A 15,902-nucleotide genomic window follows, 5' to 3' on the forward strand; every position below is an offset into this window, starting at 1 on the left:
AATTATTGAGATGAGGACAATAAATATTGTAAATAAATTTCTTTTTTCACACCGACGTTTCGGTCGGTAAATACATTACCTCTTTCAGGGTTTTAAAAAATTTGTGAAGTTTAATCATCATCATAACTGTTGTCAACAATTTTTTTTTTTTATGTTATTAATGCACGCATGTGTCGGTTGTTCTTCAAATAAAATTCAGAGCTTGACATACACTGCGTAAAGTGGCATGTGTAACGCTGTTGACAAAGCTCGATTGCTGGAAGACGTTAGACCGAGGCACATTTACCAATAGCATGCGAAGAAAGAAGTATTCATCTTGATAGGGATGTGCACGGTGTTCAGACGGCCAATCTTAGTTTCTTTAAACATGCCAGGTTGTCCGTCGACTCGCTCTCTTCGTTTGCGCTTCGTTCAAATGATTTTCTACTCGCATTCCATGTGTACACCAGTGATTTAACAAATGCGTATTTTTTTTACATATCGTGAAGAAAGCAGTTAACGTTATAGGTGGTTGATTCAGGGCTATTTGTTGTTTATTTAAATTTATGAACATTCAATTGAAATGGAACAATGCAATTGAAAACAATGAAATGGAATCGTGAAATATTTAGCGTTGATGTTTTACGGCCAACTGAAAAAACACATTTTTTTACCTATTACTGGTGTCACAATTACATAACAGGTATATTAAAACACGCCCGTATTAGAATGCTACTTTGTATTAAAATTTAAAATCAATCGGTGAAGAACTTCAGGAGATTTAAGATTTTGAACAAACGAACATTTAAATTTTTATATTTATAATATATCTTTATATTTTCTTCAGAATAATGAAACTCGACCTAACAGAGGCAAAGAATTTGACCACCTCCTAACTGATCCATTATTTTGCCCAACCTTTGGAAATACCAATCATTACCTAAAATATCTTCTTATACTGTAATATATAAAATAACATAATTACTACAAGAACGTACACATTATTACTATATATTTTAGGTATAGAACATATCTTATTTGCAATTTAGAAGGCCAGTTGGTGGACTATAAAATTGGACAGCTTTTGTTTGATCGACTTCGACCACGATCACTTCTTCAAAAATTTATTTGTAAAGTTACACCAGCGCTAGACACGCTATAAAGAACAATGTCAATAACTCACATCGAACTAACTAATTGAGGGGAGAAGTTACCCAGTGATAACACTCCCTAAGTCATCTCTAGGATTAGCTACTCTCCTCAGAAGAGAGAATATCGCGAGGCCGCTGGCGTTTTAATCGCTTGAGAGGATGATCTGGAAGGTGATGAGATGATATAAATGGCGGACAAGAGGATTGGAATGAGAGTGCAAGTTCGGATGAAAACTTTAATAGCGAGTTCGTGCAACCTGGACCTACAAAAGGAAATTTCCAGGTATGTGTGGATGGTTATATTTGAAACGTAAAATGGAGCCGTTAACGATAGTGCGGAGAATTTAAGACTGAAGAGATTGAATTCGTTGAAGATTGGAACGTTTCGTTGAACCCCACAGTTCAATACCGTTCGTCCAGGCGGGTTTTAGTATGGAATTGTAAATCAGTCGTTTGTTGTTAAGTGAAAGTTTTGAACGTTGGTCTAGTAGTCTTTTAAGTAGTCGATAACGCCTGTTAGAAGATATTTAAAAAAAAAAAAAACAATATGGTTGCCGTTATAATGGTGAATCTAAATGTAGTAGACACTGCACAAGGAGGGCACTGTGGCTCTGCAATAATTATAACATTCATCTCCGCCCTGAATGTTTTAAATCGTTATAAGATTTTTTTTTTACTTATAGCGGCACTTTTTAAACTTTTGAATGTTCAATCCAAACAATTATTTTGCTAATGCAGTGGAAGTTTGCATTTTATTGTTTCACTTTTTATAAGATGATACAAGAAATATTGTTCCATTAAACTAGAATGATGTTGAAAATATAAATAGTAGCTAAGAAAATTCTAAAAAACTCGAAATTTGTGAGCACCAGTGGGCCTTAATATTAATGAGTAGAGACGGGCATTAATTTATTAATAAATAATCAATTTATAAAATGGGTGCTTTTAACGTGCGAGATTAATACACGCGCGACAGTGGAAATGTTCTGCTTGGCGTCATCTACCTTAGTTTACGAAGCAGAAAACTAAATCAATAGTAAGCAGTGAAATTAGCAAGCAAATCTTGTAATTTTTAGTTAGCTCTATAATTCAAAGCAACATGTCGTTACAAAATATATAGGCCATATCTCTTACGATACAAAACTATCCAGCGTATCATTTATTAAGGATTAACTGTACGTACATTCTCTCGTTTCGTAGCACTAATAGTTTTCCCCCTCCAGTCTGCGTCCTAAAAAACATTCTAGTAATAGTAAAGTAGTGTTACTATACAAGCACCTAAACGCTGTAGCCTAATGGTTTCATAACTGACCACAAGACGTAATAATATTTGCATGCAACATGAGGAAATGTTCAAATATATATTTTCTTGTCTTGATGTATTATCACTTTATAATTAGTAATCAACGAATCGTAAAAAAAAATTGCATCTATAATGATTACTTTTCTTTCATTAAACTTATATTTAGAAAAACTGCATTATTGTTGCGCTACTTTGAAGGTAAATTGCACCATGGCGTTTCTTAATAGTGAAGGTGTTAACTGCAATTTTTAACACTTCGTAAAGACGAACTGTTTTTAACTTACGGAACAATCGTCTGGAAAATGTATTTTTACTCAACCTGCGAATTTCCTTATCTCAATGTCTTCCATGATCCCCCGGATTACAAAATTGTTATTCCTTCATTTATTATGCCCATAGAGTTATTAGACACCAGCGCCAGCTCATTTGAGCTGAAGAGGTAATGCCAGGAGAATTTCTGGATGTGTTTCAAGGGGTTGCAAGAGTTTGTCTTCTCCAGCGCCTCTTGCTGAAGCTCAAGAGTTTATATTGATTATTAACTTCTTTACAAGGACTAGTTTATTAGGTGTGTGTAGTTTGTGCTCTCGTATTCTTCTGTGGCGAAAAAAAAAAAATATTCTAATTGTAAAATCCACATTCTAGACTTAACCGGAAAGAACTAAACAGACGATCTTAACTTCTCGACAAACGATCGATACTTTCATTAAACAACAAACGACTTATCTACACATGATACTCAAAACCTGTCTGGTCTTAAGGAATGGAGCTTTGGGGCTCAGCTAAAGCTTCCAATATCTACAAAAAACACCAATCTATTCAATCAAAAACACTCCGTCGAATCGCTAATTTTTTTTTTTTTTTTTTTTTTTTTTTTTTTTTTTTTTTTTTTTTTTTTGTCCGGCGCATCAACTGCGAGGTTATTAGCGCCTCACACTCTTTCATTTTCCACTCGAGCTAGAATGGCGCTTGCCCAAAATACCCAGCATCCGAAACAACGCCTTTGAATGGTCAAAGGCGGAGGGAGCTAAGGAAGAATGGTATTATGGTCTTGACTTACTCTCTTTACCATCGCATCCGACGACGGGGAGAAGTCAGCCCAACGTTTCGCGCCATTCTCTAACTAGTATCAGGGGATTGCTAACGAAATCACTACCTAAGCACTAACTAAATAAATACATTCATACCAGAAGATACATTCATACTAGAAAAAAACACTCATATCAATAAATACATTCTTACTAATAAATACATTTATACCAGCAAGTACATTCATACCAATAAATACATTCTTACTAATAAATACATTTATACCAGCAAGTACATTCATACCAATAAATACATTCTTACTAATAAAAACATTTATTCCAGCAAGTGCATTCATACCAATAAATACATTTTTACTAATAAATACATTTATACCAGCAAGTACATTCATACCAATAAATACATTTTTACTAATAAATACATTTATACCAGCAAGTGCATTCATACCAATAAATACATTCTTACTAATTACATACACGCTTTCTACATTCACTCTGGAGGAGTGTACTCGATATTCCACTCCTCGCTTAAGATATCCTAACCTACCCTAACCTAACTGATCTAAATTTTACTATACAAGTTACTACTCTTCAAAAAGTCAAACAGTTTTCCTATATAAGGGGAACCCTCTTTTAAAATTGTCCGCAAGTTACATGGTAGCCCTGTTCTTTGTCTCTTTCCTTTAAGGGCCTGACACTCTTCTAACATGTGGATCACGGTCAGACTCTCTCTACATAGTGGGCATTTCGGCTTTCTTCCGTTCACTAGCAGGTATCCGTGGGTGACTCTTGTATGCCCAATTCTGAGTCTGGTGAGCACTACCGACTCTCTACGCGGGAAATTCTCTACTATTTGATTAAGCACTTGTGGCTTAATTTGCTTCAACTTCTCATTTAAGAGATCCCATTCGGACTGCCACTTTTTAAACATGGAGTACTTTGCAAATGTTTTTACGTCGTCCGGTCTGACAGGGATGGCTAGATCCGCATTTGAGCAGGCAGCCTGTTTGGCCGCTGCATCAGCTCTCTCGTTTCCAGCCACCCCTATATGACCTGGTACCCATACAAAGATTACCTTTTTATCACATGTATTCAGATTATGCAATGTCTCATGGATACGGATAATAAATGGGTCGTCTGAGAATCTATCCTGAAGGGCCTTTATTGCGCTGAGAGAGTCTGTCAGCACCAGGACTTTAGAGTAATTTCTTTCAGATATCGTTTTTAATGCTTGCCAGATGGCATACATTTCGGCTGTGTACACTGTAGCATGCGAGGGAAGTGTCCACGTGGCGGTAACTCCTTGAGTGTAGATGGCACATCCTACACCGTTGCATATCTTCGAGCCATCAGTGTAAATGGGTCGGTAATCCATATAGAAATTTAAAATTTCTAAGAGTTTCTGCCTATAAAGTACGGGAGGAGTTTCTTCTTTCTTATGTGCTGTCAGATCCAACCTAATTCGTGGAGAGTTCATTAACCAAGGAGGAAAAGAACTATATCTCCAAGACTCCACTGGACCAATTTCTAGCCTCTCCGCTTCTAGTACACTTTTAGCTCTGACGCCCAGAGGACGCGTCCGCGTTCTCTGCTGTTGAAATTGGTGGTCGTAAGGGCTCTCAAATAAAGTCGGATGCAACGGATGGGTTGGTTTCCCCCATATTCCAGCATAATACGTCAATGTCAGCTGCTCTCTCCTAATTTGAGGTGGGAGAACTCCCGCCTCTACATAAAGGCTTTGAAGGGGGCTAGTTCGGAAGGCACCAGTGTACAATCTAATGCCTTCGTTGTAAACTTTGTCCACTATCTTAAGCCGTGATTTGCGAGCGGAGCTATAAATTTGGGACCCATAATCTAATTTGGAGCGGGTGAGGCAAACAAACAAGCGCTTTAAAATTTCCCGTTCAGTTCCCCATTTATAGTTTCCTAGAAATTTCAGAATTTCTAGCGTTTTTTTGGCTTTGATATAGGTAGACTCGAGATGTTCTTGCCAGTTTAATTTGGAATCGAATACGACGCCCAAATAACGAACACTTTCTTTGTAATTTATCGGCATGCTGTTCAGGTATAAGGTTGGTATTCTGTGTTCATGCCTTAGACGACAGAAATGAAGACATACCGTTTTTTGTCTCGAGAACTTAAAACCGTTTCTGGACGCTTCTATGGCTAGGCTGTTTATGGCTTGCTGGAGCGTAGCCCCAACGTCTTCTAAGTTCTCACCAGATAGATAGATAACAAGGTCATCAACATATAGAGAGACTTGCAAGGGTGCTTCAACAATTTCTGCTAAACAATTAATTGCAATTAGGAACAAAGTGACACTTAAGACTGATCCCTGGGGAATCCCGTTTTCTAAACTATAAGGACTAGACAAAACTGATCCTAAGCGCACACGAAACCTTCTTGATTTCAGAAATCCCTCTAGGAATCTGGGCAGTTTCCCTCTTAGGCCCCAGTCCCGACACTTCCGCAGGATTGCATATCTCCACGTAGTATCGAACGCCTTTTCGATGTCAAAAAACACGGCTAGTACGTGTTGTTTAAGCATAAAAGCATTTTGGACATAAGCTTCTAACCGACTTAATTGATCCATTGTGGAATGGTGCCTGCGGAATCCAGATTGGTACCTACTGTAAAGTCCTTTGGTTTCTAGGATGTAGACTAACCTATAATTTACTACAGCTTCGAGGACTTTGCTCAAGCAGTTGGTTAGGGATATAGGCCTGTAGCTTGTGGGGTCGCTTGGGTCTTTCCCTTCTTTAGGAATTGGGATAATAATCGATTCCTGCCAACTGTCGGGATAATGTCCAGTATCCCATATGCTATTAAACAGATTAAGCACATGCATTTTCCCTTGGCTTTCTAAATTTCTTAACATCGCGTAAGGAATTTTATCTACGCCAGGTGCAGTATCTCTGGTTTTCCTTAATGCGTGTTCGAGCTCTGACATTGTTAGTGGGACGTTATATGTTTCACTGAAGGTGGTATTAAAATCTAGTGTCTGGAGCTCCATTTCTCGTTTTTGATGGACGAATTCAGTTGGATAGGCTTGGGTACTTGAAACTTGATAAAAGTGTCTAGCAAGGTTTTCAACCACTTCCTGTGGCTCTGTGATAACTTCATCATTTATTAAGAGAGTGGGAATAGTAGGTATACTTCGTCGGCCAGAGATGGCTTTTATCTTATTCCATGCCTCCTTTAATGTAGTGGCCGTAGAAATTCCTGATACAAATGAGGCAAGGGATTTCTTTTTTTCCCTTCTTATGATAGACCTTTCTCTAGCTCTTAATACTTTAAAGTTTATAAGGTTTTCTTGAGTGGGGTATCTCTTCAGTTTATTAAAGGCCCGTTTCTTCGCTGCGTTAGCGATTTTGCATTCAGCGTTCCACCATGGGACAGGAGGTCTTGAGATTCTTCCGCCTACTTTTGGAATGGTACCCTCTGCTGCTTGGGTTAACGCTTGTTCTAATGTGGCCGTATCAAGAGTAGGATTTCCTGTGAGAGGAGATGTAACTACTGCGGCAGAAAAAGCGGACCAGTTTGCTCTCTTAATATCAAACTTTTTGGGGGCAATAAATTCGGACCTAAAAGTGCAGCTCTTTACAATTATGGGGAAATGGTCGCTATGAAATAATTCTTCTGCTACATCCCATGACAAGCGGGTGGCCAATGTCGGTGTAGCAAGACTGAGGTCTATGGCACTAAAAGTGCCAGAGTAAGCATTAAATCGTGTACCTACGCCGTTGTTGAGAAGGGTTAAATTTGCGTTATCAAATACCTCTTCCAAAATCCTGCCCCTAGCATCATTTCTTGCTGACCCCCACAATGTATTGTGGGAATTAAAGTCTCCCATCAACAATAATGGCGAGGGTAATTGTGAAAGCAGTGCCTCCAGTTCACTTTTTCGCCAAGAAGAATCTGGTAAATAAACATTTGCCAGTGTGATTAGCATTGGTGTTTCCAATCGTACAGCTACTGCTTGCAAGTTTGTTTGAAGTGGGAGTCTTCGGGAGCGGGTATTTTCTCTGACACAGACAGCCACACCGCCGTGTGCTCTTCCATCTAGTGCAGGTTGTATTTCTTTTCCATGTATGATTTATCCTGGAATCCTAGCGGAATGACCTGGCCGCAATTTGGTCTCTTGGAGACATATTCCAAATGGTTTGTAGTCTGCAATCATTCGACGCAGGCCTTCTCCGTTATTTATAAACCCACGCATATTCCATTGAATAACGGACTCTGTCATGGAGCAGATGGAGAATAATTGCTTCTTACAAGTCGTTCTTGCGGCTGGGAATGGAATAATGTATTTATATTTACCCTGCTATTTACATTCACAAATCTAGGATAAGACAAGATGAATTTAAGTTTGCAAACGACCTTTAGGATACAATAAGGATCGTTTATACAGGAGGAGTGACAGCAACAGTTGGGAGTACAGAAGTGTAAATTCATTTTTGGGTGTTTAAATAATATACCTTTTAGGTTATCTGTCATTCCTCACATTTCGGTGGTCGATCAGAAATATCGCCACCTTCAGTGTCAGAGACATCTACATCCGTCCCAGGCAATTGCCATTGTCGACGTAGGGGACGTAGGTTGTGATTGGAGGTGGAGGCCCTAGGACTTCCAGCTTTTCTTTTGGATTTACTATCTTGTACCTTTGTGACACAAGATAGTTTCTTTTGATCTTTCCTCCTCTGGGAGCGACGTGGCGGGCTAACAACTCGCCAGCCCTCGTCAGAAGAGGGGATGGGTTTTTGGGGATTAAGGATATTTAAGGAATTAACACTAGTTGTTGGAGTGTTTTGTATCAACCTTGAGGTTGACAAAGCCCCGGTAGGGGCGATATTTAAGGATGGTGGGGATTCTCCCACCTTATTATCGATAGTTCCCCTTATGGCCGGGGATAAGGCCGCTTTAAATTGGAAGACTGGTGTTTTTAATTTGTTAGCAAATGTTATCGCAGGAGTAGCATAGTATTTGCTTTCAACAAGCACCCTAGCCTCAGGATAGGACAGCTGTTGAAGTGTTTTAACCTTCTGAATCTCTTTTTCTTTCTGCAGTATTGGACATCCATTTGACTTTGCTGTGTGGTCGCCCCCACAGTTCACACAGGAGATTGGTGGCGTACAATCACCGTCATGAGATACTTTGCCACAAACACATAGCTGTTCTGCCGCTTTGCATCTTTGCGATGTATGTCCAAATCGTTGACACCTATAGCAACGCATAGGCGATGGTATATACGGGCGTACCCTTAATTTGTAGAATGCTGCTTCAATTGTTGATGGTGGCTTTGGCTTATTAAACGTAAGCACCAGGGAAGCGGTATCAACTAGACATTCGCCTTGCCACCGCTTAATTCTTCTAACATCAATAACTCCTTCTGAAGCCAGCCCTTCCTTGATGTCTTCAAGATCGCTATGCAGAAAGTCTTTACATGTGATTACTCCTTGTGAGGAATTTAACTTCTTATGAGGGGCTATTTCTATTTCTATATCTCCTATTTTATTTAAGGCTAATATTGCACTTGCTTGGATGGGAGTTGCAGCCTCAATGCAAATGGTTCCATCGGCAAGTTTCTTTACGTTCTTTGCGTTTCCAATACTGTTTTTTATTAAAGTACACAACTTGAAGGAACAATTGGTTGTGAAATTACCCTCTTTCTTTTTCATAATGAAGAAGCGGGCCCAGTTGTCTTCTTCTAAATCTAAAAATAGAGTACTTTGTTTTTTCTTCATTGAGTTGCCTCCCTTGACTTTCTTCCTTGGCGGGGAAGAGGGTTCGTAAGGTTGCATGGTCTTTGCACCTTTAGCCGGTTCTTCAGCTATTACTTGACTTTTACGTGAGTCCTTATTCTCGCCAGAGTCATTAATTATTGGGTTTGTCAATCCAGTGGGGGAATTGGAACAGGAAAAGGGGGGGAAAGTTGGAGAGGATTGAATTGGTAGTTGGGAAATTTGGGTAAGAGAGGGTAGTGGATTAGTTGGTGGGCATTGCCCTGAAAAAGAATTTTGTTGATCCATAACAAAATCTTCGATTCATCGAGGTATGTGGCCCCGCCTCCACGGACGCTCAAGTGGACCCGGTTACTATCCGGGTGGACCATCATACCTCGATATAGCCCGGTGCCGCGAAAGACAACGTTCCCATACATAGTACCGACCCGTGTCCCCGCGGCCCCCTTCCTGCCCCTAGGAACCTGTCTGAGACAGGGTTCCCTAGCCGATTTCCTGGAGTAGGGGTATCCTCCAGGTGGAGCTCTCGGGTGAAGCCGAGGCCAAAGACATGTGTTGGGATAAGCTGCCCGCAGGTCAACGTCTCCCTCAATGTCCAGGACCCTCTTTTCCACCCTAGCCCCAAAGCCTCGCCACGGCACGCGAGGGAGAGATATTTATACTCTGTCTCTCGACGAGTGCGTGTCCTTGTTCGTGCAGTGTGTGTAGTCGTCTGTATGGTGTGAATGTTAAGGTGTAAATGAGTGTGTGTGGTGGGGAGCTCGAGTTCACCTGTGGGTTTGCTAAACCCAAGTAGCTGCACACATCAACTACCTCTGCAGGTCCTAAGTGTAGTATGTGAGTGTTAAGGGTGCCAGTGTGAATGTTGAAGTGTTGTTAGACTGGGATACCCGCAGGGACGCCAAGCTCCCTGAAGAAGTAGCTAATCCACTTCCCCCTACGGGGTTCGAATCGCTAATGCTCCTTACTTTGTTTCTAACTCTATCTAGCATCGAGATCTCCTTCCCTATGTTTCTGAAGACGCAAGAGCCTGCTATATGCAAAGCTGCACACCCTAGTTTCCTTAAATCCTAACCCTTTAGTTTCCCAACTGATCACGCCCATCAAACTGCCTATCGAGATATCTCTTTACATGCCTGATGGTGTTATATCGACACGGGGGGCGTTTCAGTGGCCACTTCGTTCACCGGATATGTCACCTATGGACTATTTCCTTTGGGGATACCTGAAAAACAAGGTGATTATTCATAACTTTTTTCTTTCTTTTCTTATTTCTGCTTACCTAAAAGCATTTCTAAATCTAGGTGCATCAGAAACAAGTCGGGATTGCATCTGTAGATTGAACTAAAGCAGAGAATAATAGATGCCTTTAACTCGGTTAAAGCCGAATCTATTTCTTTGGCAGTAAGGGACAATTGGCAGGAAAGAGTATGTCTATCCATCTCTAATGGTGGAGGCCATTTCGAGCATGATCTGTAATATTAATGAGGAGTAAAATTTATAATAAAATAGTACTTTTCTTCTTATTCAATCAGAAAACCGTTATAATATTATCATTTTGGCATTTCTTATAAGAATCATGTTTTCATTCAAACTTGTAAAATATCGCTCACAGAAAAAAACCGTTCAAGTAAATTTTTCTTAAATAAAAACCACACCTCCCCATTTGAAAAATGAAGTTGGTGCCTGTATCTCGCTTCTGGAAGCACCGAAAAAAAATTACAAATTAAATTTGGATTTCTAACAAAAAAACTAAGGGAACACGTATTTTTTAGTTTTTTTCTAGCTATCTTAGTTTCCAAAAAAAAGTCGTTATCCATATAGCTTGGGACACCCTGTATTTTAACTCAGATGGTAATTTCTTGATTATGCTAAACTATTTGAACAAAATTGTTTATATATCTTTTCCTTATTCATGAGATTTTCGGCAATGTTATTAACTTCTGTCTGGCACACGAAAAATAATCTGAAAAAACTCTTGAAGATAAATAAAAGCCAAGCGAATGTTTTTTAACGTAAGTTCTGTCTTAATATTTATTTTACTTTCACCGGACAAAAAATAAAAAAAAAGAAGTGATTTTTCAATCAAATAAAAAAATTGAGTTCTTTACCATTAGCTGGCTTTTTTTTTAAATTGCTTATAGAGAAAACATTTATACGACGGCCATATTCGCTCACCTCTGACGTATTTTTTTGGCAGGAAAAGAGCTTTAGTCACATTAATGGAGGACCCAATCACGTGAATACAGTAAAATAAACATTTAAATTCTAACTGTGGGAAATTGGTTTTTCTTCATTGTTATTTCTAGGAATTCCATTGTAAATTGGGAGTTCTTTGTTTTTCCCCATTGATTTTAGATTATTAAAATTTAATGTTAACTACAATGGATACTACACAACCAATGTTGATCATTTTGCCGTTAAATTTCAGTAGGTCGTGCTTTCGTGATGGAAACCATTTACGACGGGTTGATTGTTACCGATTTACAATGATATTTAATTGAATAATTTCACAAATACTCAAATGATTGGTGTTTTACACCACAATTGGTAAATACTTAATAATATTAAACTGGAATAAAACTCTATAATTTTCAAAATAGAAAGAATTTTATGCATTTTATTTTAGTTTATTTCTCCTGTCCTCTTGAACAGCAATCCTCTTCCTTGTACAGATCTGGTGCGCTACCTTGGGCTCTACATAGACAAACGACTCACGTGGAACCCATACACTAGACTTAAAAGACAAGCAATGACGAAACGGGCGAAACTGCTTTACAGACTACTTGGACGATGCTCTAAATTGCCCATTGAACTCAAACGCTTAATATACAGTACTATCCTCAAACCTAGTGGACTTACGGACTAGAACTGTGGTGTTCAGCCAAACCTACAATCATACGGACTGTACAAACATTTCAGTCAAAACTCCTCCGACAGATAGCTGACGCTCCTTTCTACGGTGACTAACCTCACTGTTCGCCACGACCTCAACATTCCCTTCATAGACCAACACGCCAAGACTAAATATCAAAAATTCCATACTGCTCTCTCTAGTTGCTCAAATCCTCTTGTACAGTCTCTCGCCTCCTCTGACATCCCTAATAATCCTACTCGCCAATGGCCCCGCGACTTCCTTGTAGTCTGAAGACCTAAACGCCATTATTCTCCTATCTGTCCTCTCTCTTACTCATAATCTCCTCCTCACATTCCCCTCTTCCAGGACCACCGCTGGGTAGCTTCTCTCCCCCTGCTCTTCCCGCACCAGTTCATCTTATTCACCTCCTATTTACTTATTGTATTATATTTATACAGATTGTAAATTACAAAATAAATAAACAAAAAAAAAATTAGTTTTATAGTAATTACATATTTTGTAATGTAATAATATGTGAAGGGGCTATTGGTTATTCCTTACAATACTAAGATATCAATTAATATCAAGCTGTGCAAGAGGAGCAATGTGTGATGGAAACAAAGTTGAAGCCAAAATCTCAACACTAAACTGATTAGTCCACATCTGCTGATGGATGAAAATGAAAAAAACCGGTCTGTGATACACTAAACATGCCTGTTAATGATAAATCATGTTTCGAATAAAAGAATCAGATATGATCAATTAGCTGAAACGTTTTGAGCCAGCCCTTTGAACGAGATAAAAAGAAAGGGCATGGAACCATACTAATTGCCATGTGCTTTTTAATTTTCAGAGTGTGGTGTGGTTCTATTTGTAAGGAGAGTAAATAAGCATCTCCCTTGAATATAAAAGGTATGTCCCATGTTTCTTAAAAAAAACAAACATCAAAAACAAAACTATTTCGCTTCCACTTCTCTAAAATCTACGCCTAGCTCGTATTTGTAACTATTTGCAAAAATAATTTACAAATATAGTCAGTTTTGAGGAGTTTAGTGGTGACAGTTCTACATAGTTATGCAATGTTGCTATCAATTGTTACATATTAATTTAGGTTTAAAAAAAAAATACTTATAAATCTTTTCTGTTAAACCAAATTTTTGGTTAACTGATTTTCTGTGTTGTTCTGATAGTTTTTGGTGAATAGAATAGAATAAATCTTTATTTCAGTAAAAATATATACAAAAAATGAATAAATGAAGTGTAATGTACACAACATTATAACCTTCATAACAGTGCTGATTAGAAAGGTTAAGATGAACAGGATAAGAATGCAGGTAAAAAGGAAGGAAATACCTGCAGCTAGTGCAGAGAGTTAGAGGAGTATCTGTTTTAGTCTTTTGTGTCTGTACGTTGTAGAAGGATCGTAGGAGGCTATGTCGCGGAAGAGTGGATTAGGATGACAGTCTAGGATGGAAAGGAGTTTGAGCAGACGATTTTGGATATAGGAGTGTACAGAGATAATGGACGCAGTCTCGTGGAGTGAGTCAATTCTAGTGCGACGTTGAGAGTCAGTCGCTAGTCTCTGAAATTTGTTTTACGTTGTCCTGGAGTTTATTGTATATTTCTTCTATATATTGCTATTCAAAATTTACAAAAAGAATAAAATGTAATCAAAGAATATGATAAAAGAAGACTTCATGACTGGATCAGCTTGAGGAGAGAAGCTGCCGACCGGCAACACTCTCGCAGGAGTTTCTTACATTACTGAAGATGGTCACGAGGCCAACAGCGTTTCAATCGTCGTGGAGGACGATCTGGAATCGTTTTGGAGGCAAGATTTTGAACAAGAGAATGGAAGAGAGTCAAAGAATTTTCTATATTTAGATTTAGATTCGTCAGTTACGTATGAGATTTTGAGGTCATTATGGAGGGTAGAGTTAGAGACATAAAAAGGAGAATTCATAATCTGACGGAGTATTTTGTATTGAAAGGAATGGATCTTTTGTGACTTAGAAAGTTTGGTTGAACCCCACAGTTCGAGTCCGTAAGTCCAGATCGGTTTGAGTACGGTGTTGTATATTAGTCTTTTATGTTCCAGTGGTAGCTTTGATTGTCTGCCAATTAGTCGCAACAGTAATTTGTTTCGTCGGTTGAGTTCAAGTTTTTTCAGTTTGGTGTGCGGATTCCACGTTATTCTTTTGTCGATGTACATCCCAAGGTAGCGAACTAAATTAGCAGAAGGAAGAGGAATTGAGTTGAAACTTATAGAGGGACCAGAATTACGATGCAAGAGTAAAAGTTATCTGTTCGCACTTTTGAGGATTGAATTTGACTCTCCACTTTTTGGCCCAGGGTTCTAGTTTGTGTAGATGAGACTATAGATGAAAGGAAACTGTAGTGGCGTCTGAGTTAGAAGAGAGAATAGCAGTATCGTCAGCGTAAGTGCAGAGCAGTGTGTTTGAGTCAGTTGGTAGGTCAGATGTGTACACAGTATAGAGAAGCGGTCTGAGAATACTACCTTGAGGTATAACAGCCCGTGCCAGAGAGTAGTCGGAAGAGGCAGATCCTCAACTTATCTTAAAGAAGCGGTCGGTAAGAAATGATAGTATAATTGAGTAATAAGTTGATGGAAGAGGTCTCTTTAACTTCCACAATAGTCCTGGGTGCCAGACTCGATCAAAGGCCTGAGCCACGTCGAGAAAGGCCCCACAGCAATATTGTTTCCGCTCCAGAGAGGAAGCAATGGCGTCTAATACTCTGTGACACTGGTGAATAGTGCTGTGCTGTTGTCGAAAGCCAAACTGATGTACTGGAATTACAGTCGCAGATTCCAGAATAGGGTAGATGCGTTTAAGTAGAAGTTTTTCTAATATTTTTCTCATAATCGGTAGCAAACTAATAGGTCGGTAAGAGGTTGGAAGGTGTAAAGGTTTATTAGGTTTCGGTATCATTTTTATTACAGAGAATTTCCAAGTTAAGTGAAAATCCATCCCAATATTCAATAACCATTACCAATCACAAATCCTAGACTAATACAAGTAATAATTACCTTAATGGCTAGCGCAGACCACTAAGCCAGTCCATAATGTAGGTAGTAGCCACATATTTACTGTTTCATTTTAACACGGAGAATGTATTTTCGACTGATATTCGCCAGTAACAAAGCAGATCTCTCTAATAAATTTCCTCTCTAATTAACAATGTAATTCGATCAATTACTGTGTATTGACTTTCATTTAGATAAATTTGAAAATAGAAATATTTGCAGATTGTTAACCTTTTTCTTTTTAGATTTCTGCATTAATCATGTTGATTAATCACAGTTAATCAGTTAGAAAATTTGGCTTCAACAATCTCATTACGTTTTTTTTTATTCTAGTTTGCGTTCTTGATTCTTCTTTAGACTTCAAATTTTTACGAACTTCAACAGTATTCATCTTCATTGCTCTTAAACAGTACAGTTGAAGAAAACTAGGCGTCACAACTTCTCCAGTTGCACACTAAAATTGTTCTCTGAATCTCCTATCGCATTTTTAAGATTATTAAATGAAAGTATTTGGCGACTGTCAAGACAATTACATTGTACTCGAACTAGCTTTGTACAACACAATTTTTAATCTAACTTGGAATTTTACCAACAATTGTTAATGTCACAGGCGACGATGGAACCAGACTATATAAATATTAGCTTTTTCATTCTAGATTGAAATTAAATTGAATTTATATTAGTCAATTTACTTACAAAGTGCATTTTCATTACTACGCTCACAAAAATGTGGTTATAAAGCAACATAATTGGGAAATTTATGTTGCATTCATTCGACAACT

General features: G+C 38.5%; 1 protein-coding gene across 1 annotated transcript; it reads right to left on the reverse strand.

Annotated features, from left to right (window-relative positions):
- Positions 1 to 7,969: 7,969 nt before the first annotated feature.
- LOC141455590 (uncharacterized) lies at positions 7,970 to 9,277 on the reverse strand. The gene has a single exon (XM_074130742.1). The coding sequence runs from the start codon at positions 9,275 to 9,277 to the stop codon at positions 7,970 to 7,972; it is 1,308 nt and encodes a 435-aa protein (XP_073986843.1).
- Between the last annotated feature and the right edge of the window lie 6,625 nt (positions 9,278 to 15,902).

This window comes from Rhodnius prolixus, unplaced genomic scaffold (assembly GCF_049639745.1).
Source record: "Rhodnius prolixus isolate KJV_2025 unplaced genomic scaffold, Rpr scaffold_4, whole genome shotgun sequence".
NCBI classification, from domain to species: Eukaryota; Metazoa; Arthropoda; class Insecta; order Hemiptera; family Reduviidae; genus Rhodnius; species Rhodnius prolixus.

Bases quoted from the DNA above. Each gene is read 5' to 3' on its own strand.
- LOC141455590 (XM_074130742.1), bottom strand. From the start codon at position 9,277: ATGCAACCTTACGAACCCTCTTCCCCGCCAAGGAAGAAAGTCAAGGGA.